At 47.6% G+C, this 26,100-nt stretch overlaps 1 protein-coding gene across 1 annotated transcript in view; it reads left to right on the forward strand.

The window, feature by feature from the left end:
• Positions 1-2,068: 2,068 nt before the first annotated feature.
• KCNA6 (potassium voltage-gated channel subfamily A member 6) overlaps positions 2,069-26,100 on the forward strand; it is a 45,256-nt gene continuing 21,224 nt past the window's right edge. The window contains exon 1 of the mRNA XM_030322385.1: positions 2,069-7,425. Coding sequence (XP_030178245.1) covers positions 2,682-4,268 — 1,587 coding nt within the window. The 5' untranslated portion in view covers positions 2,069-2,681 and the 3' untranslated portion in view covers positions 4,269-7,425. The remainder of the gene's footprint in view (positions 7,426-26,100) is intronic.

Consider the following 26,100-nt stretch of genomic DNA (forward strand, 5'->3'; position numbering starts at 1 on the left):
TCAGCAATGATGAGAACAAACATGCAAATAAATAATTCATTATAAAATTTGAAAACAAAGGCAAAAAGAATCATGAGCAAATCAATTTAAAATCCAGAAAATGACTGCAGATAATTGGACAAGGGTGAAAGGGTATCTTCTATACTGTATTTGTTGCTGTTTCCTTTCTTCCCTTTTACATTTTTGTTTTTTGAATGGAGCAACTTGTGTCAAGTCTAAATTGCTTAATTACATAGCCTGGAAATAGGGAAACAATGGACTGGATGACTGGTACGCTCACTTTCTCGCCTTTTAATGAGATATGCAAGGTGAGGGGAGGGAGTGGAAACCAACAGCAGGGGCACAGAAAGGAAGCAGAAGCTGTTGCCTGGTAGACCTGGTGAAGCAACAGCCTAGTGAATGAAGATGCAGTGGGTTGCTAGCCTCTCTCCTACACATTCCCTACAGGACCTCTACCCTACACATCCAGAAGATTTAGTTCTCTACTCCCCTAGTCCCTCTGGCAGTGAAGGCTGCTGAGAACTCCTGTGATTTTAAAACACTCTGTGCCACACAAAGAACTCTTGCATGCATCTTGTGGTTTGAGAGTATCTTTACGTACCATTCCTATCGTTATCAGCAATGAATCCTTACTAACGATATAAAATGCAAAAGACGCTACACAAAACAACTTGTAGTTGTCAGCCAATTAATTTCAGCCATAGACAACCAAAAAGGGAGAAACTGGGGCACAGAGAAGCAAATGTCAACCCTACCTGAAAGTGGACGTGTGAAAAGATCAGAGCAATTCTTTTCCACCAAACTCTAACCTGTCTGACCTAGTAAAGAAAGACTACATGGTCTATAGTGGAAAAGGACAGAAAACCATTCTTACCTCCTCCCTCCAGGAGAGTTAGGGATAGTCTCTAACAACGAACTTTGGTCCCTACCCAAATACTGCCAGGGGAATCTTCACTGTAACATTACCTAGGAGCAGAGGACATCTTTTTCATTGGGGTGTGAGATAGTGTTGTGAGTTAGCACAGGTAGAGCTCCTGGAATGTGGCCAGCACATATCAGATGCTCAGTAAATATAGCTATTCTTTTTATCAACATTCTTACATACCACTTTCCACTCACCTCCTCCTCCTTCTTCTTGTCTGTGCAATAAGCAGACATTCCAGAAGAGTTCCCAGAAAGGCTGGGAGCAAATGAATTTCACGGTATGCTTCCTTGGACTATGATACCTCTGAGATACCATCATCTTCTGGCTCTTTCTTCACAGGGGCTGCTGCCTAAGTTCCCAGGACTCCGGGGGGGGGGGGGACTTCTGATGGGGAAGGCAATGGGGGACTTCCCAACACTTTCTCTGCTATGGCTTTGCGATTCTAGGACAGCTGCAGCCTCACCCTCCCAGGTTTGCAAAGGGAGATGTGGGATTCTCTGGGGACTTACATTGGAAGACCATCTAAATTGGAAGCTCTGAAGACTTCTAAAAATGCTTTCTCTATTTTTTTTTTTTTTTAAAGTAGAGATTAGGGAAGCTGGCAAATGGGTCTTGGTAAATACAGAGGGACGAATTATGATTTGATTGTTTCATGAAATTTCTGGATGAGTGGAGACACAGTGCTCCGCGTTGTGTGTTGTGCGGTGGGGCGGGGTGTGTTTTCTCATGGATGAAATGCACTGCGCAGATCAACTCCCGTAAAGCGAAATAAGGAAAGCTGATTGCGGAGGTGGAGGGGGGTGTGGTATTAGGATGCTGGTGCTTGGTTAGGGGGGCCGCGATTGTGAATGCAAGGGAGAGGCGTGCCAGGCGTGCGCGGGAAAGATTACTGGTGAGGCAAGTGTGTGTCTATTTCCACAGCGCCCTGGCTCGCCGCAGCCCCTGGCTGGGCGAGGGGTGTGATGTGAGAGTGGGGTGGGAGGGGGCAGCAGGCGGGGCCTGCCACGTCACTTGGAGAGTGAGTGTTGGGAAGGAAGGGCAGAGCGGAGAGCCGAGCCGCTGCAGCTGCCGCGGCTGCAGAGAAGGCTTGAGCGGTGGGGAGGTGGGTCCCCGCGCCCCGGCGCCGGGGCAGCCGCAGGGCCCTCTCCGAGGCCTGAGGCGCGACTCACAGGGAGGAGGTGGCGGCTGTGGCGGCGGGAACGGCGACCTTGGCCAGACGGGAGTCCGCGGTGCACGCAGGGCGGAGGCCGAGCCCCGCCAGGAGTCTTTGCCGAGCCGGAGGGAGGCGCATCTGGCGCTTCGCTCCCAGCGGCAGCCGGGGGGCTCGAACGGCTGGAGAGCGCAGTGGGAGCTGGGAAGAGCTAACCCGTCCGGAGGGCGGACCCCACGTCCCAGAGCCCGGGCTCAGGCACGGCGGGGGGCGAAGCCACGCGTCTTCTCGGGCAGCCGGTTTCACGCGCGCCAGTTTGCTGTTCCAGGTATCCCAGTAGGCTGTAGCTGTATCCCAGGCGCGGCTGTCTTGGAGGCGCGGAGCTAAACCCTCTGCGTCCGGGCCCCCTCCCCAGACCCAGCCTTGCAGGGACCGGGGTTTCGGAGCTCTCGGACCCAGCGGCCAGGCCAGATCTTAGAGCTCGGAGGAGCGCGAGCCCCACCCTAAACAGAGAGCGCCGCTCTGAGAGCCGGGAAGAGGTGCCGCGCTCCAGAGGTGGTGTCGTGGGCGCCGTCCTAGTGGCGGGGAGCGCACCGCGGAGGGGACATGAGGTCGGAGAAATCCCTCACGCTGGCGGCGCCGGGGGAGGTCCGTGGGCCGGAGGGGGAGCAACAGGACGCGGGAGACTTCCCGGAGGCCGGCGGGGGCGGGGGCTGCTGTAGTAGCGAGCGGCTGGTGATCAATATCTCCGGGCTGCGCTTCGAGACCCAACTGCGCACCCTGTCGCTGTTCCCCGACACGCTGCTGGGAGACCCTGGTCGCCGCGTCCGCTTCTTCGACCCCCTGAGGAACGAGTACTTCTTTGATCGCAACCGGCCGAGCTTCGACGCCATCCTCTACTACTACCAGTCCGGGGGCCGCCTGCGGAGGCCGGTCAACGTGCCCCTGGACATCTTCTTGGAGGAGATCCGCTTCTACCAACTGGGGGATGAAGCCCTGGCGGCCTTCCGGGAGGACGAGGGCTGCCTGCCAGAAGGTGGCGAGGACGAGAAGCCACTGCCCTCCCAGCCCTTCCAGCGCCAGGTGTGGCTGCTCTTCGAGTACCCTGAGAGCTCGGGCCCCGCCAGAGGCATCGCCATCGTCTCCGTGTTGGTCATCCTCATCTCCATCGTCATCTTTTGCCTGGAGACCTTGCCCCAGTTCCGTGCAGATGGTCGAGGTGGAAGCAATGGTGTGAGCAGAGACTCCCCAATTTCCAGGGGTAGTCAGGAGGAAGAGGAAGATGAAGATGATTCCTACACTTTTCATCCTGGCATCCCGCCGGGGGGAATGATGGCAGGGGGCTCATCCTCACTCAGTACTCTTGGAGGCTCTTTCTTTACTGACCCCTTCTTTCTGGTGGAGACCTTGTGCATAGTTTGGTTCACTTTTGAGCTCCTGGTTCGCTTTTCTGCCTGCCCTAGCAAGCCAGCCTTCTTCCGAAACATCATGAACATCATTGACTTGGTGGCCATCTTCCCCTACTTCATCACCCTGGGCACTGAGCTGGTGCAGCAGCAGGAGCAGCAGTCAGCCAGTGGAGGGGGTGGCCAGAATGGGCAGCAGGCCATGTCCCTGGCCATCCTCAGGGTGATCCGCCTGGTCCGGGTGTTCCGCATCTTCAAGCTGTCCCGCCACTCCAAGGGGCTGCAGATCCTGGGCAAGACCTTGCAGGCCTCCATGCGGGAGCTGGGTCTGCTCATCTTCTTCCTCTTCATCGGGGTCATCCTCTTCTCCAGTGCCGTCTACTTCGCAGAGGCTGATGATGATGATTCACTCTTTCCCAGCATCCCGGATGCCTTCTGGTGGGCAGTGGTTACAATGACCACGGTAGGCTACGGAGACATGTACCCCATGACGGTCGGGGGCAAGATCGTGGGCTCGCTGTGTGCCATCGCTGGGGTCCTCACCATCGCCCTGCCTGTGCCGGTCATTGTCTCCAACTTCAACTACTTCTACCACCGGGAGACGGAGCAGGAGGAGCAAGGCCAGTATACCCATGTCACTTGTGGGCAGCCTGCACCAGACCTGAAGGCAGCTGACAGTGGACTTGGCAAGCCTGAGTTCTCTGAGACCACTCGGGAACGGAGACCCAGCTACCTTCCCCCTCCGCATCGGGCATATGCAGAGAAAAGGATGCTCACTGAGGTTTGACTGATGCAGGAAGGGCATCAATGAGAAGGACGACACTGAGCAAACAGTCTCAGCCTTCCTTCTCATTCTCCACTCCCTTCACCCGACCTCCAGCCGACTTCCTGACTCCCTCCCCTGCACTCAGTCCTGATACCTGGACTGTCAGCCTTGTTGCTTGATTTCCGCAGCATTCAAGGTTCATCCATCTAAGTGACATTTTTGAAATTCTAACGGTGCCACCCATTCATGCCCATCTTCTGTCATGTGGATGAGATTTCCGTCTGACCTTCCCTCATGACTGTAAATTTTCATGTCTGGGGCTTGGAATTCTCTAGGAACAACGATGTCAACCGGATGGAAACCAAGCATACCTGGGTCCTATTTTTCTCCTTAGCGTCCTTTGCTTTGGGGCATGCACCTGTCAGCTTCTGGCTAGGTGGTAACTAGCAGAAGCTGGAGGACAGAAACAGTGTTCATCTTTCTGTTTTATTCCCATGCCTGTGACACCTGCTAGTCATCCTTCAGAGGACCCTTGGTAAAGCCTTTAGCTGCACAGCCTCCAGATATGTCATTCATCTTGAATCTTGGAAGGAATTAGAGAAACTACAGTTAAACTTGGCCATTTGGAGGCCATGAGAGTCAGTCCCAGACCAAAGGGGCCAATGGATTCGTCCAGGTGTCCTGGCATGGTGGACATCGGCCTTTGGTCTGCATTCAGTCTTTCCCTCCCCGACTGTCTAGCTTCCAGGAAGGTTCCTTCTCAGAGCCAAATACTCTTTTTGTGCAAGTGCCTTCCTGTGCAGAGGAACTGGAAAGAGGGAACCACAGAACCAGGAGAAATGGCAACTAGCTTGACGGAGTATCTACAGAGTTAGTATCAGTTAAGCAGCCACTGTCATCTGGGAGGCGTGCAAAGAGGAGCCTTGTTGCAGATGGCAAGTTTGTCTTCTTTGCTTGCCCCCCAACCCTCTCCAGCACCCCACCCTCCTTCTTCCTGGGCATTTGACTTAGGATTGCAGTTGAAGGTTTTCTAAAGCAAACTCCAGCTTACATCTGCAGACAGGTAAAAGCACACATTGGATGCTAGCGTGGGTTTCTTCCCATTTTATGTGCAATGAAATAGGTTTAGAGTAAGGAAGAAACATCATTCCTTTGTTGACAGCCTCACCGTTAGAGGTTTTTTTGCTGAGTCAAGCAAACATTTACCTGGTCTGCCCCTTGAAGCTGCAGCTGACCTGCTCTAACTGGTAAGGTAATGTTACCACCGGGACTAAGTCATCCTCTTCCAGTGTGAAACTGCTGCCTTCACCCCCCACCCCCCACTTCCCCTCATTTCTCTCCTGGTAACATTGTCATTTGTTTGTTGCCTTGAAAAACTGTGATGTACTGTTCTGAGCTCTTCTGGGTGCAGTTCAGAAACCGAAAGGACTGTTAACATGTTTTTAATTTTGTATCTATGCTTTAAGACTCTTTGATGAGGATTTAAAAAAAAAATTCTCAAAGAGCAACTTATGAGGGATGGCCTTTTGAGGGTTTTCTTGAGAGACACTGTGGCTCCTGTGAGTGCCAGATCTAAATCTGGATTTTGCCACAGCTTTACAGGGTAACACAGTTCCTCTTTGTGCCTCAGTTTCCCCACCCATTAAATGGGAACATTAATGTCTTCCCCTCCCTACCTCATGGGGAATGTCAATGTACTGGGAAGCTGGGGATGATGCTATGCAAATGTGTGAATTTTAATAAGGGTATTGATTTTTTAGTTCATTAGCCTGTTTCCTTCCGTGTCTCCCAGAGTCAAAAGCTCCCTGCAGAGTTGCTGCCTTGGATTCAAAGCCCAAGAGTAGGCCACACTGGGCTATTAGCTCCTTAAATCCCTCCTTAACCTCTTGAACTGGGCTTCAGTCTCTCTTCTTACCCTTCAGCAAGGAGGATGCTCTTTAGACAGGTTCGGTGGGATCCTTCCAGGGCCAGAGGCCGCCTTGATTGGGAGTTTGGCTTCTCCAAGCCTGAAATACAGATAAGAGGAGTTCATGACTCAGTAATCTGCTCTGAGGCCATAAAGTTCCAGTTTTCCAAATTCCTTCAGTTGCTTCTGGCTATTTGGGGAAAGGAGAAGGGCCTACTACAGAGGCAATAGGGATGCTTCCAGTGAGGGTAAATGTTGGAACATGTATGCATGTATCTCTATATGTGTGTATGTGATCATCCTCATCACCGTCCCTAATGAAACATTTCCTTTTCAAGTCAGAGCATGCCTGAAAGTAAAGGGTTTGTGGAGAGCTGGGCTCTCCAGGGACTCTGGTTGCCATAGCAACCTTCCAGACTGTTCTCTCTATCTTCTGATTTGGGCAGCAAGTGAGAATGGGAGGCTACAAATTCCCAGTTTCCGAAATGAGAACACCTCCTACATAGTGGTTTAGGGGCTGGTAATGACCGGCAGGATGTGTGACCTTTGGAAAATGAGGGGGATACATACAGCTCCCCCAAACTTCCTCCCTGGACCTTTCTTCCTGGCCTTCCCACCCAGTCATCGAAACTGCCTCATCTCACCCCTGATTCTTCAGAAATCTGAATGCTAAGCAACTGCCAGTTAAACCAATGTCAGTATTATCTCTTTCAAAATGACAAGGGGAGACTTGGAGGGGACACGCTCCTCAAGAGGCGGCCAGGCTGGGCCTTGCCAAGAGTCCTGACAGTTATGGTCCGTAACAGTATCCTGGAGGTCCCGTCTCCTCAGAGAGAGGCTCCTCCCAAGTCTGAGAGAGATGGAGAGAAATGCCACTTCTTCCTCCCAGGGAATAATCTAGCTCCGTTCCTAGCAGTCTCATAGGTGGCTCTCCTTAAGACATCGAAGAAACACAGAGAGGCTGTGACCTGACCTAGTTTCTGTGAAGGATTTTGCCAAGTGATCCCTCTCTGACTCTGAGCCTCTTTATGTGGATTCTGTGCCCCAATAATCAAGAGAATATGCACCCCGTGCTTCCCAGATGGCTGGGGTGGCGATGTCACAGCTGCCGGCAAAGGCAGGGGTCAGTCCTTCGTTACACCTGACTCGAGCCAGCAGGAGCTCCCAAATGCCTTCCTGGATCTGGCAGGCACGGCGGAGATGTGGAATAGTCCTCCTGCCCTGATCATCCCCAAGGAGAGAGTGGGACAGCTGGCCGCCTTTGCATCTGAGGTAGGTTCTACTGTTGGGGAACTTGGTTCCTGGCTCAGAGCTCCGGGTCAAATTGGAACTGGGGGAGGTGAGCGCCTGAATTCTGGAGACTCAGGGTTTTGATTTCCCATTCCTCAGCGGCCACCTCCCTCTCCTTCTGTGTATTCTTTGTGACTGCATGGACTTCAGTGTCCTTCCTTGGTTTCTGCTCTCTCACTGCTATCTCCCCAACTCTTTCTAGTCACCTCCTCTTCTCTGCACCTCCCCTTCCTGTTTTTTTTTCCCCCCTCTTGTCACGTCTCTCTGACATTTGCCCTTCTGCTGTTTTAATCTCTTCTTCCTTCTATATGTGTCTTTCTATCTCTCTCCTTGTCTCCACCTTTTTAGTGGCTGGGGGCAGCTGTGGCATTTCTGTTGAGATCACACCTTGAACTCTAGGACAGCAGTGATCTGGGGTGTTTGATAAGGAGTCTGTTCTCCAGCTGAAGGATGCCCCCCAGCCTTTCCTGCCACCTCAGTGTACCATCATTTCCTGACAGGCTGGCCCCTGTGTGTTCAAGTCCTCAACTTACAGAGCAAGATGAGATTGTGCTGGGTTTAGAAAAATGTTTCTGCAGAACTTTCCTGTATCTTCCAAAATAAAAAGAGAAAGAAAAAAAGGGGGGGGGAGGGAGAGAGAGAGAGAGAGAGAGAGAGAACCTCCAAGTCCCTCAACCTTAAGAAGCTTATAGAAAGGTTCAAAACAAAGAACAGTACACATTTTAAAAAAGAAAAAAAGAAAAAGGGGTACCTGCGTGGCTCAGTCATTTAAGCATCCGACTTTAGCTCAGGTCATGATTTCATGGTTTGTGAGTTCGAGCCCCATGTCAGGCTCTGTGCTGATAGCTCAGAGACCGGAGCCTGCTTTGGATTCTGTGTCTCCTCCTCTCTCTGCCCCTCCTCCACTCATCCTCTGTCTCTCTCTGTCTCTCAAAAATAAATAAACATTAAAAAAATAAAAAAAACACAGTAGAAACAGTAGGCTAAATGCAAAAATGAGGATTTAGAACGAAGGCATAAGAGTGGAATTAGCCTCAAAACACCTTAATGCAGGAGTGGCCATCATACTGACCTAATTCTTGAAGGTCCCCATAGCGTCCAGCTGTCTGTCTTGCATACTGAAGGCAGAACAAAGCAACGGCGTATATCCCAGGGGTGCGAGGTGCACAGGACGCTCCTTGCCAAGATGGATTAAAATTCTCTACCCAGTTTGTAAGGGGAGCTGTGTGTGCTGGAGGAAGTAGGCTATAGGCAGTCCCGCTGCATCAGGACATCGGGGGCTTTTTGGAGGGTAATGGATGTTTTCTAAAACAGGATTATGGTGATAGCTGTATAACTCTATAAATTAACCAAAAAAAGTCATTGGATTGTGGGTCGGGGGAAAGTGGCATGAGGTTGATAACCTGGGAGTTTCACACCTTGGCTGGGAGAATGGTTTGGTTTCTTAAATCTAGAAAGTTAGCATCTCTAAAGATGGACCAGCTTAAATATCCAGGATGGAATGACAGATTTTTTCTTCTGCCACTTGGGGACACTTTAGAGCTTTCATGCAGTTTGCTCCTTTCTACTCAAGTGTGGTGCCAAGAACTGCCTTTTTTTTTTTTTTTAATTTTGACAATCAAATCATTGTGGGATTTACATGCTTTTTCCTTTTTGCTCAAGCAAAAGAAAGGTCAAAGCCATTTTTGGTAAGCGCAGGGCATGATTAGCACATATTGGACTAGGGTAAGTATGTTGGACGTTATTCATTACATAGGACTAAGGCAGTGAACCTGCCCGAGGGGTTCATACTCTGCTGGCAAAACACAAAGAACAAAAACTTCAAAATCCCCACAAACAAACCAACCCCCCCCCACCTACTCTCTGCACCTGTAGACTCAGGATTCCTTAAGAAATTGTACAGGAATCAAGGTTTTATTCTGCCGGCAACCTTTCCACTCTCCTCCCTGACCCTTTACAGCCGCTGTGGGGTCCCCGCAGTCGTTGGTGTTTGGACACAGCAGTGGGTGGTGACCACCTTCCATCAGCTCACCCTTCTCTGTGGCTGTCTGTCAGACATTGCTCTTCCCCGGCGGCCCTCACTGGGTGCCGTCCTTCCCTCCCCATGGCACTTCTCATGGGACACCTCTCAGTCCTGTTGCTGATCATTCCTTTTCTGCACTGGCTGAGCCCTTGCTCTTGGCAGTATTCCTGTCACCCGGCATCTCTACACAAATGCCAAGAGAGATTCCCAGAGAATACTGTCCTCCTGGGACAATCTGGCTGGAACCTCCATGCCAGCCCTCATCGGGCTTGACTGCGTGCTATTGCCCTGGGAAGCAAAGTGTGTTCTGATCCTAGCTTGTCAAGGTCACTTAGGGAAGGAAAAGAAATCTGTTAATTCTTTAAACCGTAGGATTTCCTCTCTGCATTCTGCTTTACACCCGGCAGCCTCGGGTTGCACAGATAGCTTCTGGCAGAATATGGCCTCGGGCTTGGGGCTTTAGTGAGAGAGGGAACTTGCCAGATGCAGGCCACTGGGAGTAAAAGACAGATGGGCTCTGAGTTCTTATGTTACTGTATCTCCCAGTGAACCACCTTCCTGTTCTGGGCTTGAAGTCCCTGTGGGATTGGAGATGGTCATGTCGTGTCCCTTTGCTCTGAACCCCTAGAGAAAGGATTTCACCCTGCTTCTAATCCCCTGGGTACCCCAAGGAGGGAGTGGTCATCTGTTAGTGACCACTTTGGAAGGACAAACAGGGAACTGACTCCCTAGTTCCCAGAACAAAAGAGCAAAAGGGGCCACAAGTATCATTAATACTGGTCTCATCTTGGCTACCACTTAACCTACTTAGGGCCTAGCCTTGGTGAGGTTTATAACAATTTTTTTTTTTTTAAACACAACTCTGACCTCATCATTGTTACTGTGAAGGGGATTTTCCCTTAGTCTGTCATGGGCCTCAGCAGACAATCTTTGCCTTCCCCTAGAAAACATCTTGGCACCATAAGTAGCTTCTGCTGCAGGCAGCAGGAAGCACAGACAGACCCCGGCTCTTTGGTGAGAGCAAAACCAACATTTCAAAAGGAAATCGCAGCCACGCAGTCTGCTGGTGCTGCTATTTTTGACATGCTTGCTGTTCTCTCAGGGCTTGACAACCTCTGTCTCCAGGAGACAGACAGACCAGCCCTTGGCAGGAGAGACACTTTGCTTTGAAAAAGAACCTAGGAAGATAGTCTTGCGGTTGGAGGGGGCCAGGAGAACAAGCCATTCCTCCCCTCTCCTCCAGGAAGCTGGGCTCCTGGCCATCAGGGTCTGTGGATCTGAGGCTGGGGCACCATCCTGGCCTGGTGAATCTTTCCTCAGCTTTGGTCCTCCCCAATGGGAGTGGTCCTAACACGAATGAGGATGACACCATCCATTTAAAAGCATTTAAAATGCCTTCAGTGCTCTCAAACATCACATCCTATAACAACAAGATTAGGAGCATGGATCCTGGAGCCAGGTATTCTGGGTTCAAATCCCACCTCTGCCATTTGCCTGCTGGGTGACATGGAGCAAGTTCTGAAACTTCTCTGTGCCTCAGTTTCCCATAAAGTGGAGGGAGAGTCATAGTACCGATTTCATGGAGCTGTTTTGAGGATTAAATGAGCTAATAATATACGTAATGTCTACGTAATATGTAATAATAGGTACACAGTATAGTGTGTAACAATATATGAACACTCTACAAAGATTGGCTGTTACTATTATCCTACAACAAACAAATGAGGTAGGTAGGCAGGCATTGTTTTCCTCTGGCAGGTAAGACAGTTGAGGCTCAGAGGGCATGTTCAAGGGCACACAACTAATGTGTGACCCATCACCCTCAGGGGAGATGTAATTTACAGAACTCATTGAAGGTCTGATTAATACTAAACAAGAAGAGAAAATGAATTTGTAGCTCCTAAATGTGTATACAGGCTTTTATTTACATGCTAATTTGTCTCTTTAAGGGAAAACCAGAAGGTGTCCTATGTATATGTGTGTGTATATATATATCTCATATAGCTATATATATACAGATTTTATATATATGCAAATATATATATGTGGGTGTCAAGATGGACAGGTTTCCCCAGCTGTCCAAAAATAGAGCATTCCTATGAAAGCTTTCATAAGCCAAATGAAGTAAAGCAAAGAAGCAATTACCATTTCTTAAAAGCAAAAATCCTCTTCAGATTTCTTTGGGATAGTGAGATCAGGCACCAGCATAGGTCTTTAGTAAAAGCAAACCTGTATATATGTTAAAAAGAAAAAAAAAAAAAAAAAGGAAAGTGGTGTAAAGCAAACTTTCGGATAGCAGGGAAAACCTGTTGTTCTTTCTATAGACCGCTCCTCATTGTCACCACTGCTTTCCTCCCTCCACATTTTAATAACTCCATTACAGCCTTCCTCACACACTTCCTCTGCATCTTCCTCCTTGGGACAAATGCAGGGTCCCACAGTTAGCCCTGAGGCCAGAACACATAAGTCAGACTGCAGCTCAGTTTTCTTGTACTGTTCTAGTGGCCCTCACAATCCCACCTCTCCCGGTCCTGTCTTCAGCAGCTCCCTTTTTCCCCAGCCATCTTCATGACTGTACACCCCCCCCACCACCACCACCACTTTGTAGGTGGTAACACCCTGTAACATTCCTAGGGTGTTCTCTAGCTTCCCTTTCCTCCTTTCAGGGGGAGGAGACAGGAGGTCTTAGAGTGGGGAGAAGCTAGCCCCTCCTACTCCTGTGAGTCCGAATTTGCTTCCACTGAAGTTCTCTCTGGGGGTCCTGGACTGAGGCCAGAATGCTCCACTCACCCTGTGCTCCCTCCCACAGCCACGCCAGCTTGCACAGGGAACCTGGCCCAGGGCAGAGCAATGGGACTGCCTCCTCACTCCCTATTCTGACTTCTTGGCTTGCTTGCCTTTGGAGGTAGAGAACTTGCCTCTGAATCACCATTATTAGCTGCACCTCATTTAACCTCTACAGTTTTGTCATCTGCAAAATAAGAGAGCTAATTCCACTTGCCTCACACAGTTGTTGGGAGGCTCAAACAAGAGGCACGTTAAAGAGGTTAGTGGGAAATAAACTCTCAGCGGAGCACGGCTGAAGGGGCCCCAGTGACACTGAACAGCCACCAGGGAGTGGGGCTAAAACCACCTGTACTCTCAAAGAAAGGCAGGATCCCTGCTGACTTCAGTTCTGTTCTCTGAAACAAACATTGAAATGAAATATGATATAAAAAAATAGACTCGTGGTAGCTAGCTATTTTATCCAGAAGGCTCTTTGCCTGAAGCAGTCACAGCAGAATCTGTTTAAATAATTGCACTTAAGATGTGATTTAATATATAGGAATGTAATCTGAATGTATCTTGTAAGAATAGAATGGATATACCAGTAATATTTTTTCCAGCCAAGGTAGATAATCCTTCCCGGGAGCACCAGAGCATTGGGAACGACAATACTGAGGGTCGCGGGGGGTGGGGGGGAACAGGAGTGCTAGGAGGGGCCCTAAATGCTCCTCTTTGTGAAGGAGAAGGCTGATGCAGACAAATGGAACAATTAACCCATGATCACAGGCAGTTCAGAGCATAGCTGGGTCTAGGACTCACATTTTCTAACTCCACCACCGGTATATTTTTCTATGGAAAAATGGAAACCTAAGGATTAAACTTAACCAATTGTATTCATTTCCCACCCAACCAAACTCCTTAGCACAGCTGTCCATAGGAAGTGGAATTAAGTGCTTTTTAATTTCATCTCTCTCTTCCCTGACTTTCCGAGGTACAGAGGCAGCTGGCCTAACTAGAGAAATTCTTCATCAGATAACCAGCTCCTGGATTTGTAAGGAATGAATGACTAAAAATTGTTACTCTAGTAAGTACAAAAGGTATTTTCACACGGGGCAAAGACAGGCTCATAAATAGGCACTGGCCTGGGCAGCCAGGCCCTGAGCTTTTAATCTTACCAAGAGGCTCTATGTAACCTTTTAGGGCTATACTTTTAATGTTAAATTTAGTGACTGGGCTGCAGGAAACTGTCACAAATTGGAAGTCAGGAAAGCAGGAGGTTATTGGAGACTTCTGTATTTTAAAGAGAAAAGAAGAGGGGCGCCTGGGTGGCTCAGTCGGTTAAGCATCCGACTTCAGCTCAGGTCATGATCTCGTGGTTCCTGAGTTTGAGCCCTGCGTCGGGCTGTGTGCTGACAGCTCAGAGCCTGGAGCCTGCTTCTGAGTCTGTGTCTCCCACTCTCTCTGCCCCTCCCCCACTCATGCTCTGCCTCTCTTACTCTCAAAAATGAAAAAAAAAAAGTTAAAAAAAATAAAAAAATAAACAGAAAAGAAGGCACGCAAAAATTGAGCATCTTACCCAGGAGTGCCGATTTTCTGATGACCTAGGAAACAGAGATCTGCTTCTAGATCCTTCCCTGTACTTTGTTGTCCTGGGAGAGAAAGAGAAGTCACTGTTGGTTACAGATGCCTTTTATAAATCACTAGTGTCAGGAAGAACAAAGTTTCCAGAAGCCATAGTGGCTGAGCCATAAATCAGACAGGCGCTCCCCAGCTGCTTTAAGGCAATTTGGCATTGCTGGAAAGAGAGAGAAGTCTGGCATAATGGGGAAAAGAGTTTGTGTCTCTTGTAAGACTGCTGCTCTCTGTGCTTCGGGGGAGGGGTCACATTCACCCAGGAGCAGCACACACGTGTGTGCGTAGCGGACCCAGGCTCTCACCCCCCCCCCCCAACACACACACTCAGCCACACTCCAGGCCTGGTAGTTGCCCTCAGCTTCTCTGGAGGTTTGTTTGGTTTTCATTTTATACGCTTAATTTTTTTTTTGCACCTGCAACCCTCTGGTAGATGGTTTTATAACCTTGCAGAATTCCAAATAACAATCCCAGAGTACCTAACCTAAAACTGTGCAGGTTGTTCCTCATAATAGGTCCTCAGTCAGTGACTTGTGGATCACATATGATTCAGTGTTAAGAAATAACTGGATATGCAATTTTATCTCAATAAAACTGGGAAAAGATACAATAAATATTGGGAGATTTCACATGCAGACTTTGACTTTTGTTTTCTTTTGAAAAGTCAAAGGTCTGGTCTTGATGATCTTGCATTTCAGCCTTCCACCAGCTGAGTGAGCTGCCCCCTTCAGAAGGGGAGTGGGTTCTCTTTTGTCCAGTGCCCTCTGAGTGCCACCCAGTGCCCAGTGGCCATCTGTCATTTTTGTTGTGCCCACGGCATTGTTTTCCTTCTAGGTGGGAAACATTTCCTATGTGTGCATTTCTACTAAGGGCACTACACCCCCAGCCCACTTCATCTGGTGATCCCATGGATGCCGGTGCACGACCCCTCTTGAAGCCTTCCTGCACAATCTCATTGAACTGAGTTGCAGTGTACTGTTAGAAGGGAGTGGGGGTAGGTGTGGTTATTGGGAACAGAGTGAAAGCCGAAGCGAGGGCTGGCAGCCTATGGAGGAGGCAGTCACGACTCCAGACGAGAGACAGAATTGGGTGGCTGCTTGGAGAGAAGGGACCTTGCAGGAATCAAGAACATGCTAAGTTATGTTCTCTGTCCAATTAAGTGGGCAAGGAGATGTGTGATGCAATTAAGGATTTCCATCTACAATTATTAAAATACACACACACACATACACACACACAACCCCAAAAAGGCAAACATCGGTGTTTTGGTATTTCTGATTTGAAGCCAGCTGCCTACTTCTGTGATGTCAGATAATGAAACATCACTCTGTTCGTGCTGGCTGGCACTGAGCATTACGAGTCAGGGCTCATCTGGCTTTCCTGGGTAATGGTTGGCTACCAGCCATGGGCTCTGCATTAGTGCCACATTGTGAAGCCCATGGTCACCCCCAGATCCTTTCTTTCCTCCCTTCCTAGACTCTTCTCTGTCAGTTTCAGCTCTTAGGTAGACTCTCCTGTCTGTGAGCTTATTGGCCCAAATTGAGCTGACCATAGAGTTGGAACTATGTCCAACATTATTGTATTGGGAGAGAGGTAAGAAATGTTCTCCTCTTTTCCTTGCTTTACCTCTTATTTCATCAAAATGTTTCAGGGCCAGAATTGAAGTGGGGAGTGTCAGTAGCAATTTCGGCTAGAGATAGCTCAAAATCCTTAGGGTCCCAGGAGTGAAGCAGATTTCATGTTGGCCATGCCTTACTGGGGACAGCTTTCACTTCTGAAGACCCAAATTTAAAAGGATTCTATTAACTTGCCACCACCCTCCTCCCATACTGCCCTTTCTAGGAGCACAGGAAAAATTAAATCAGGTGGGTTAAAGGAAATCCATCAAGGGCCTTCCATCATAATGCCTGTCTGCCTCATCATTTCCAATAGATGTTCTGAAAAGTTGTTTTTGTCATGACTGTGTATGTGTGCGTGTGTGTGTAAAAGTAATAGAATCACTTTCCTATCAGAGGTGATTTTAGGCAGGGGCCCTTTCACGTTTAAAAGAAATTGAGGCACCTTGGTGGCTCAGTCGGTTAAGCATCTGACTACAGCTCAGGTCATGATCTCACAGTTCATGAGTTCAAGCCCTGCATCAGGCTCTGTGATGACAGTTCAGATTGTGGAGCCTGCTTTGGATTATATGTCTCCCTTTCTCTCTGTCCCTCCCCCACTCATACTTTTTGTCTCTCCCTCTGTCTCTCAAATATAAATAAAAATATTTAAAAAAAGAAAAAACATCACAGAATATAGCTAAACTTAAAAGAAAATATATGGTCTATAGAAAAAAATGCACTTAAATTAGTTTATGGCATACTTCATACAACTGTAATTCTGTCTGCTAGTGGAAGGACAGGGGATGCTGTGGTATTAGAAATGGTGGGGATTTCGGACCAGATTTGAGAAAGAGCTTTTTTATTCACTGGAGGAACTAGGGGATATTTTTCAAAACACATGTTCAAAAGTGGGAACTCTAACAAACTGTTACAATTTTCTCATTTCCTTGCTGCATTTCTGACTGTCTAGATGATGAATTTCCAAGTATATAGCATTGTATCTCCCATACCTACAGCCGTGTCAGCTGAGAAAGGATGGGAGAAATGAGGCTGTGGCCCTAAGTCCCTTGTGTCTCTCTATAACCATGTGGGAAGGGGTGATGATGGCAGTCACCTCAGGAGTCAGCACCCAGGGCTGCCACCCTGTCTGTGTAACTGTGTGGCCTGGGAACCTATCTGAGCCATGGTTCTCTCCTCTGTAAAATCAGGCCATTGATAAAACATCCCTCATGGTGGCCAGTGGGGTTAAAGGAGATGATACTAATAATGAGCATTGCAGGTCCTGGTGTGTAGTATGCATTCAATAAAAGTAGGTTATTTTTTCCATGGTCTCTTTCTCTTTGGCCCACTTCAGCACTATGCTTACTGAGGCATAGGCAGGGCCTCTAAAAATTGCCCAACCTTTAGAAGTAATTAGAACCACTCAAAGCTCATGTAAATCTAGGTCTTCAGGAAATATATGTGCAATAGTTTCTGTCACTTTGTAGATTTGGATTTCCTGACCTAACACTGACCATGATTCAGGTAGGTAATTATCCAATACTTGGTTGTAACACAGGCGACTCATATAACAGAGGCTTAATACCCCCTTAGACAGAGCACTGCTTCCCTGCTAAAACAAGGCAGCGAAGAGAATACTCAGTGGTTCTGATAATCCCTTTAGAAAGAATATAAGCAGGGGCGCCTGGGTGGCTCAGTTGGTTGGTTGAGCCCCCGACTCTTGATTTTGGCTCAGATCATGTTCTCGTGGCTTGGGAGATTGAGCCTGGTGTTGGGCCCTGTGCTGACAGCATGGAGCCTGCTTGAGATTCTCTCTCTCTTTCTCTCTCTGTCTCTCTCCCCCCTACCCTTTCTCTCTCTCTTTCTTTCTAAAAAAAAAAATAATAATAAGCAAAATCCTGGGAAGCAGTGAGAATTTCCAACACACTTAGGAATTAACTGGAACATCAAATAACTGAATGTAGAAAGATCATGTGGTTCAGCTACTCACTTGCCTGACTTTTGGGCTTGCCTTGAGTGAAAGAATGAACTGAAAGGAGACTGCACAAGAACCCAGGAAGGTTTCCTCGAGTGCTGAACAGGCCCATAAATGTGCCTTTCATGATGCATTTGGGGTTGACCTTCTTCAGAATTATAACACAAGCCAGTGGAAAATATGACTTGATTTATGGATAATGTCTTTCTTTACATACAACATTTCAGGAATGCATTTAATTTGCAAGGAAGTGAGCTGAACTCAATGATGTATAAGTAGAGACTAAGACAAGATGACATACAAAAACTGAGCAGGCAGTGGCTTCCAAAAGTCAAAGAATCCGTTACTCTGTCCTGCATTAGGAAAAGTCCCTCATTATCCCAGGCCTATTCTGAAACCCCCCCACAATCACGGGATGGGAGGGAGAGAGACTTCCAGGGATGTTGTAGGGTTGTTTTTCTCCTATCTCAGTTACACATGTGCTGCTGTACTTTAAACTTCCTTCCCACTATTTTGTACCAACTGAGATGGATACTCAACTGACCATATTACCTAGAATAATTCCTTATGCCAGAGTTCCTCAAATGTGATATGCAGAGTATTAGTCCTCCACAACATTCCCATGGAAAAATAGTCCCCAGCTACTACGTACCTGCTTCTTGGAGATACACAATACATGGGATTGTAAGATTAAAGGCCCGGAGAAATCCTGCAGTGAATAAAACTATTTCACCTGTTAAACCAGTGTTGTTCAAATTATTTTTACTGTAGTATCTCCACCCCCTTTCTGGGGGGAACTTCTATTCACATCCTACAAAAATTGTAATCCAAGGAATAAATTTTGAGAAACTCAAAGACATCAGAAACTCCTTATGAATTTCAGTCCATGGAACTTCAGCCCTTTAAGGGTTTTGCCACGGGAATGATCTTTTTTTTTTTTTTTTAATTTTTTTCAACGTTTATTTATTTTTGGGACAGAGAGAGACAGACAGGAGAAGGATGTATGGTATCCTATATATTATATGGTATCATATATATGTATATTTATTTATTTAAAGTTTATTTATTTATTTATTTATTTTTAACGTTTATTTATTTTTGGGACAGAGACAGAGCATGAACGGGAGAGGGGCAGAGAGAGGGAGACACAGAATCGGAAACAGGCTCCAGGCTCTGAGCCATCAGCCCAGAGCCTGATGCGGGGCTCGAACTCACGGACCGTGAGATCGTGACCTGGCTGAAGTGGGACGCTTAACCGACTGCGCCACCCAGGCGCCCCGGGAATGATCTTTTAAAAAGAGAGCCGGAGTTACTAAATTTCAACTGTATCTAGACTCAATGAATTTCAGGGTTCACCCACTCCATCCTCTTATTTTACAGACAGATTTCAGAACTTACCACTTACAAATATACTGAGCAGGTTACAGCAGACTTTTAGAAGAGATATGCTAATTTTTATGTAATGTCGAATGGGATAAATCTCTTCCCTCTGCTTTTCCTCCTTCCTTCCTTCTTTCCTTCCTGCCTTCCTATTTTTCTTCGATGAGCTTTTAGTTATTAATTGCTTCCAGATCTTTTTTATTTCAAAGTTGCAAAATAAACATTCCTCGGTTTTGGCTGTGTCAAGTATCTTGGCATTATGATTGGAAAAATGTTGGGCATGCAAAGGCACTTCTATATTAAGGAGAAGCAGGGGGGGAATGAAGACCAGCAGGGGTGCTAACTAGTATTCTCTGGGTCTCTGGCTCCCCATTTACCAAAGGAGCCTGTAGAGAAGACAAGGGAAAGAAAAGTTGGTACAATTCTTTGGTATCTTAGACAAAGTAGAAGCTGACTTTGTTATTTCTGGGAAAGTGGTAGTGACCCCAAGGGCAGGTGCTGGATTATATGCTGGCCCCACTGTGCTGTGCAGTGGCTCTGGATAGAAAGGTCTTGGTTGGATAGAAAGTGCCCAGCTCTGCCCTACCAGCTTAGCCTTGGGAGCTAGAGCTACACAACCAGACCAGGGTTCCCCCTGTGCCGGGTCCCTGTCCTGCATGGCTGTGCTGGGTCCCAGTCTTGCATGGCTGCATTGGTCTTGGTGCTTTTTGGTGTTTGGTTATCATGTTCATTCCATTTAGCTTCCCTTGCTATTGCTAGTGCACCAGATGAAGCAGCAGAACCCTGGACAGGGATAGAAAGCCTGTGTGGGCTCCTAATGCACTGTTTGGCCTTGCACAAATTGCTTGAAACATTTTATTTTCTGACTTTTTTGTTCACTATGGAAAAGCATACACGTCAGAAACAAGTAAAGAAGAAAATAAAAGATCCCATAAATGCCACAGCCAGAGACATTCAGTATTGGCCTGTTTGCAGTTTCTCTTCTAGATTAGCTCTGTCTCTGTATCTATATCTCTATAGAGGTCATATTGTATTTCATTAAAAAAACCCCTCCTATATGGGGCGCCTGGGTGGCTCAGTCAGTTGAGCATCTGACTCTTGATTTCTGCTCAGGTCATGATCCCAGGGTTGTAGGATTGAGCCCCACATTGGACTCCACCCTGAGCATTGACCCTGCTTAAGATTCTCTCTCCCTCCCTCCCTCTCTCTGTGTCTCTCTCTCTCTCCCCCACTCTCTCTCTCTCTCCCACTGCCCTTATCCCCAACTCATACACTCTCTCTTTCTCTCTCTAAAAAAAAAAAACCTCATATATCTCTAATATTCTCATGCAATACATCATATAGATACACCATATTTGTTAACCAGCCCCCTACTGTTGGACATTCAGGTTTCTGTTCTAAATGATGCTACAGTGACTATTTTTAGTGTGGATATCCATCCACATTCATGATTATTTCCTTAGGTTTTATTCCTACAAGAGTCATGAACAAATGGAGCAAAACATGTTCTAGACCCCAGCTTCCTTACCTGTAATAAAGCAGCAGCATAAACAACAATTATAGCAGCACTTGCCCAGCATATCATTTGCCAAGCCTGTGTCTAAGAGCTTTACATGTCCTAACTCATTTAATCTCCACGGCAGTCCTGTGCATATCTCTCTTTCAGAGAGGTGGCTTACCCAAAGTGGCACAGCCGGTGAGTAGCAGGGTAGGATTTCAACCCAGGCAGTCTGGCTCGCAGTCCTTGGTCTGAATGGCTGTGCTCATATGTCCCTGTGAAAGAAAAGTACTAGACCCAGCAATCCTTAGGCCACCTTTCCTCCTAACATTAGCTGCATTATTCTGTTCTACACTAGCAATGTGCCCAGATGACAAGGTTGCCTGGTAAGAGTTGGCTGGCTCCTTAAGTCCTCTTCATCTGCCCATTTGAGTGCCTGATGAGGTTGGGGTCTCTATGTGTGAGTGGGTGTGAGTTTGTGTGTATGTGTGTGTGTGCTTATATAATCTTTGGAATGGAACAGAGTCAGAAGAGACAGCATGAAACAAGAAAGCCTGAACAATATATTGGCAAAACAATAAAACACGGGTAATCCCTGCTATAGTTACAGATAACATCATGGTTTCCTCTTTATCTTAAGGTTCTCAGGCTCTTTGCCTGGGAAATTTGTCATTTTGTCATTGGACTGTCACCTCAGTGCAGCAGGGACGAGATTGGATGTGACTGTCTAGCACAACTCCATCCCAGAAGCACATGTTCGCACATACTATCTGAAGGGCACTTCCCCTCTCCGAGCTGCTATGCCTGCACTGTAAAAGCATCGCTGGGTATGATTTTTCATTCTGTAGGGAAGGAGATAGTTGACAGACTCATCACTGGAATGACGTATCCATGCTGCTTTTATTGCTTGCCCATCGTAGAGATTGCCAGGCCTCCTTGGGATTCTGACTGAGTAGATCTGGGAGAAGCTGGGAGTCTGCCTTAATAAAACATGTGCTCCAAAAAATTACCTTCAGGAAGTTTGGGAAATCTTAGGTAGTGGGGCTCAAACTTCACAGGACATCAGAACCCCAGAGAAGATTTTATAAAAAAAAGTACCACTTCCTGGGGGTGCCTGGGTGGCTCAGTCAGTTAAGTGTCAGACTCTTGGTTTCCACTCAAATCATGGATCTTACAGTTCGTGAGTTTGAGTCAGGCTCTGTGCTGACAGTGTGGAGCCTGCTCAGGATTCTCTCTCTCTCTCTCTCTCTCTCTCTCTCTCTCTCTCTCCCTTTACCCCACCCCTGCTCATTCTCTCTCTCTCTCTCTCTTTCAAAATAAATAAACTTAAAAAAATACCACTTCCAGTCCCCTCTGCTGTCTTGCCCCTCCCCACCCCCAGTTTGAATAATTGATCTAGGATGGGGTCCAGGTGCAACATTTTTGAAAAAGGATTATTTATTATTTTTGAGAGAGCGAGAGAACGCGCACACATACAAGCAGGGGAGGGACAGAGAGACAGAGGGAGACAGAATCTGAAGCAGGCTCTAGGCTCCCAGCTGACAGCAGTGAGCCCTTGCAGGGCTCAAACTCACGAACCATGAGATCATGACTCAAGCCAAAGTTGGACAGTCAACCAACTGAGCCACCCAGGTGCCCCTAAGTGCAGCATTTTTAAAAAGCTTCTCAAGAGACTGTAGTGTGTATCTGGAGTTGGGAACTGCTAGTTTAAGAAATTCTGGCAAGAATAATTTTACACCTTTCCATTGAAGTGCACTTCATACTTTACAGATGGCTTTCACAAGTGAGCAGCATAACAATGCACTACAGTCAGTAGGGCAGGCATTTGTATGCCTGTCCTTGGCCCGGAGACGGTGACTGAGTTGCCCAAGTGTGCACAGCTTCTCCCTCAGTCAGCAGCAGCTGTTCTCTGCCCAGCCCAGGCCAGTCCTGCCAGGCCCTCCAGGAGGGGGCAGCTTCCCCTCTCCTGAAGATCTTCCAGGACCAAGTTTTCTTAGCTTCCATCAGCCTTCTCACCTAGTGTGGATGCTGGGGAGGCTCTTTCTGTTCATTCTCACCCACATCCCTTCTACTGCAGCCGCTCTTCCTTTTCACAAAGCCTCCATGTGAAATGTACAGCTACGTTTTCTTCCCCTCCCAAGCTTCGTCCCGCTAAAGCGTTGGATAATGGCTCTGAGAAACAGAAGCCTGGGAACCTGGACAGTGCATGTCACCCACAGCAGTCTGACCTCAGCCTCCCATGTAGCTGGCAGGTTCTGGGAAGCCACATCCACAATCAGCTGCCTCGGGGATGCATTCCCTTCTCCCCAGATGGCACCTGCCATCCTGAGTTCTCGCATTCACCCCCAAAGCTTCTCTACCCTGCACCTACCCACCCTTCCATCTCCCACCCCAACAGCCTTAAAGCCCACCTGAGTCCTTCCTGTGAGGCTGCTCTGAGGGCCAGAGGCCCTTACAGTGGTGAGTCCCCACTCTGGACATCTGGCTGATCAGAGCTCAAGGTAGAGCAGGGAGAGAAAACATAGCCAGGTAACTGCCCCTCCACTGTCCTCCACCCAGCAACCAACTATTGGCTTAAACTCTCCGGACTCAAACCAAAGACTCTGGCTGCCCTTTACTCTTCCTCCTCTTGTTCAAACCTTTTCCCTCGCACAGGCTGTGTCCTGGAGCAGCTCCCAGCGACTGCAGGCTCTCTGTGTCAGGATCCTGCAGCCTCAGTACCAGGGATGCTGGCTGCGGAGGCGGGGAGAAGGCGGGGTTTTGTCTTAACAGCAATGCGGGTGTAAATGCCCTGCCTGGTTCCCTTTGCCTAACCTATTCAGCAGCCTTGTGACTGAGGTGAAGCCTCCGCCCCTCAGATTCCTGCAGCAATCTTGTGTTTCCCTCTGTCAGGGCCTGCCCACTGCTGGTTGTTAGCTGATTTAAGGGGTTGGTGTGGAAGGTCAATTGATGTCCTCAATGACATTTGATCCCCTAGGACTGATTTTCAGGAAAGGCACATTTGCTGCTAACAGGGCTGGCCCCCTCCTCTTAGACAACAGCCCTATATGGATTTTCTGCCCCATCAGAGGATTTGGAAGAAAAGGAGAGGACATGGGATGAACAAGCTTTCCTTTTTCAAACCAAGGGAAGCAGTGGTGAAGTTTCCCATGGTTGGGAACGACTGGCTTGGTGAATCATTACTGTTCTGGTTGGACATCATCAGATCGAATGGTTATGAGAAGGTTGAAGAGTCCTTTACAGTTGCCCCTTTATCTGCCCCATTGTCACCCACAAGGCTGAGGCTCCAACAGCTAAGTCAATATTCTTGGACCCTTGACACGGCGGAATGGAGGAGGTTTGGATCTGAACCAACCTTATCCTCATTCCTAGAAACTGTCAGTAAAGGGAGATCAGTCTAGGCTAGCTTCTCTATGGAAGAGATGGAAAACCTCCAACCATGGGAACTGGAAGGGGTCTGATCTATTATATAAATTGACTTTCTTATTTTATAAATGAAAAAAAAAAGGAGAGAAATCATGCGATTGAGCCAAGGCTACAGGGCTGTTATGGCTACTTCATTCCAGAGCTGTCTTTTTTTCAAATGTTTATATATTTTTGAGAGAGAGAGTGTGAGCAGGGAAGGGACAGAGAGAGAGGGAGACAAAGAATCCAAAGCATGCTCCAGGCTCTGAGCTGTGAGCATGGAGACCGACGTGGGGGCTTGAACCCATGAACCGCAAGATGGTTACCTGAGCTGAAGTCAGAAGCTTAACCGATTGAGCCCCCCGGGCGCCCCCACAGAGCTGGTTTGAAGTCCAAAGTGTTAACTCACTGACTCTCTTGACTAGGGGATACCTCTACAACTAATCCCCTATGAAAGCTTATGTTCCACTGACACTTTGAAGAAATCCTAGTAGTTAAGCCCTGCCTGGGGGCTTTGTGGGGAGCCCCCAGACTTTGGCATCGAACTGACCTAGGTTCGAATCCTGACTTCCACTCACTAGCATCAGGACTATGGCACATTTCCTACTCTCTTGAGGCCGGTATTCTTCAACTGCAAAATAGGAATCATTATATTTATTTCAGAGAAATATTGTGAGGGTTTTCTAAAGTGGACAACATGTGCTTAGCACATAATCATTGTTCAGTAAGAGAAAGATGGCTTCTTGGCCAAAATACAGACTTCTTCCCTCCTTCTCTGTGCTCTAATTCTGAAGCTGATTTTCAGAATTATTTAGTGCTTGCATGCTTGTAGCTGGCAGAACAGAGGGCTCCAGACTCCAAGGGGGGTGGCCCTGCACAGAGGCTGGGTATCCATCTGCTAGGCTCTGCTCATGCCTCTCGGGCCCGAGGCAACTCAGATGTAGAGAGAGATGTGGTGGACTCTGGTGATTTGAAAGAAACAGGTGCCTCTCTGTTACTTTTTTTCTAGGCTTATGAAATCCATTCATCCTGTGATCTAATCTTTATTAAAGTTCTACTCTACAACCCCCTCCCCTACCCCAGGCTATCAGGTGGCCCACTGAGTTAGAGAACGTGAAGAGTACATGGGTCACACTGGTAGAAAGAGACTCTTCAGGCCTGGTCATTTCTGAGGTCATGGGCATTGGCCTGTTGACCCCTGAGACCATGTGCTTTTTGAAACTTTTTTGAGAGTGGCTAGGGAGAACACTGGTTTGTACCTCCTGACAGGTCTGTCTTGTGACCTCACAGAATTAACCTTTGCTGGGCCTATAATGAGAAAGCTATTTTTTCTTCGGTGTGTCCTTTATACCTTAAATTATCACATCCAAGCTTGCCTCTTGGTCATTCACCTTTTCCCAAAACAGATTCCCATGGAATGTCCATTCTCCAGGGCCAGAGAGGGGCCTGCCTCTCTCCACCTCCTCTTGGATTCTTATCTCTCTCAACCCTAAACCTCCTTCAGAGACCATCCAGCTCAGATCCAGCTTCCTTCATGAAGCCTTCAGATGGACTAGCCCGCTCATTTTGCACTGTGTGAAGGTTACCTTGTGTTGATATGTATGTTTTCAGACTCTAATCCTTTCTTTTTAAGTTTGTTTGTTTATTTTGAGAGGGAGAGAGAGAGTGAATCCCAAGCGGGCTCCGTGCACTATCAGCACAGGGCCCAATGTGGGCTTGAACTCACGAACCATGAGATCATGACCTGTGCCAAAATCAAGAGTTGGACGCTTAAGTGACTGAGCCACCCAGGTTCCCCCAGACTCTAATCTTTTTTACAGATACACACAGCACCAGTTCTTTACCTCAAAGTGTTGACAGCCTAGTTAAAAGATACACATCTTAAGTCCAGTTAGACCAAAGGCAGAAGCCCTCTCTCATCTTTTCACTCCTGAGAAGGAGGAAACTATCAGGAAGCTATTGGCTGCATCTAACCATAGGATTTTTTTTAAGTTTATTTATTTATTTTGAGAGAGAGAGAAAGCATGAAAACAGGGGAGGGGCAAAAAGAGAGGGAGAGAGATAATCTCAAGTAGGCACTGCACTGTCAGCACAGAGCCCAACACAGGGCTTGAACTCACAAACCATGAGATTGTGACCGGAGCCGACATGAACATTTGGATGTTTAACTGGTTTAGCCACCCAGGAGCCCCTAACCATAGGATTAAAAAGAAAAAAAAAAAAGAACACGATACCAAAAGATCATTTACTATTTTTTATAACTTGGAGTCTTGAGGAGGGACAGCTCCAAGATTGGTAAGTCAGTTCATTATTTCTATGTAACTAACCACTTCAAAACTTAGGGGTTTGAAACAACAATTATTTCTTAGCTCCCAGTTCA

The sequence above is a fragment of the Lynx canadensis genome, chromosome B4 (assembly GCF_007474595.2).
Source record: "Lynx canadensis isolate LIC74 chromosome B4, mLynCan4.pri.v2, whole genome shotgun sequence".
In the NCBI taxonomy this organism is placed as follows: domain Eukaryota; kingdom Metazoa; phylum Chordata; class Mammalia; order Carnivora; family Felidae; genus Lynx; species Lynx canadensis.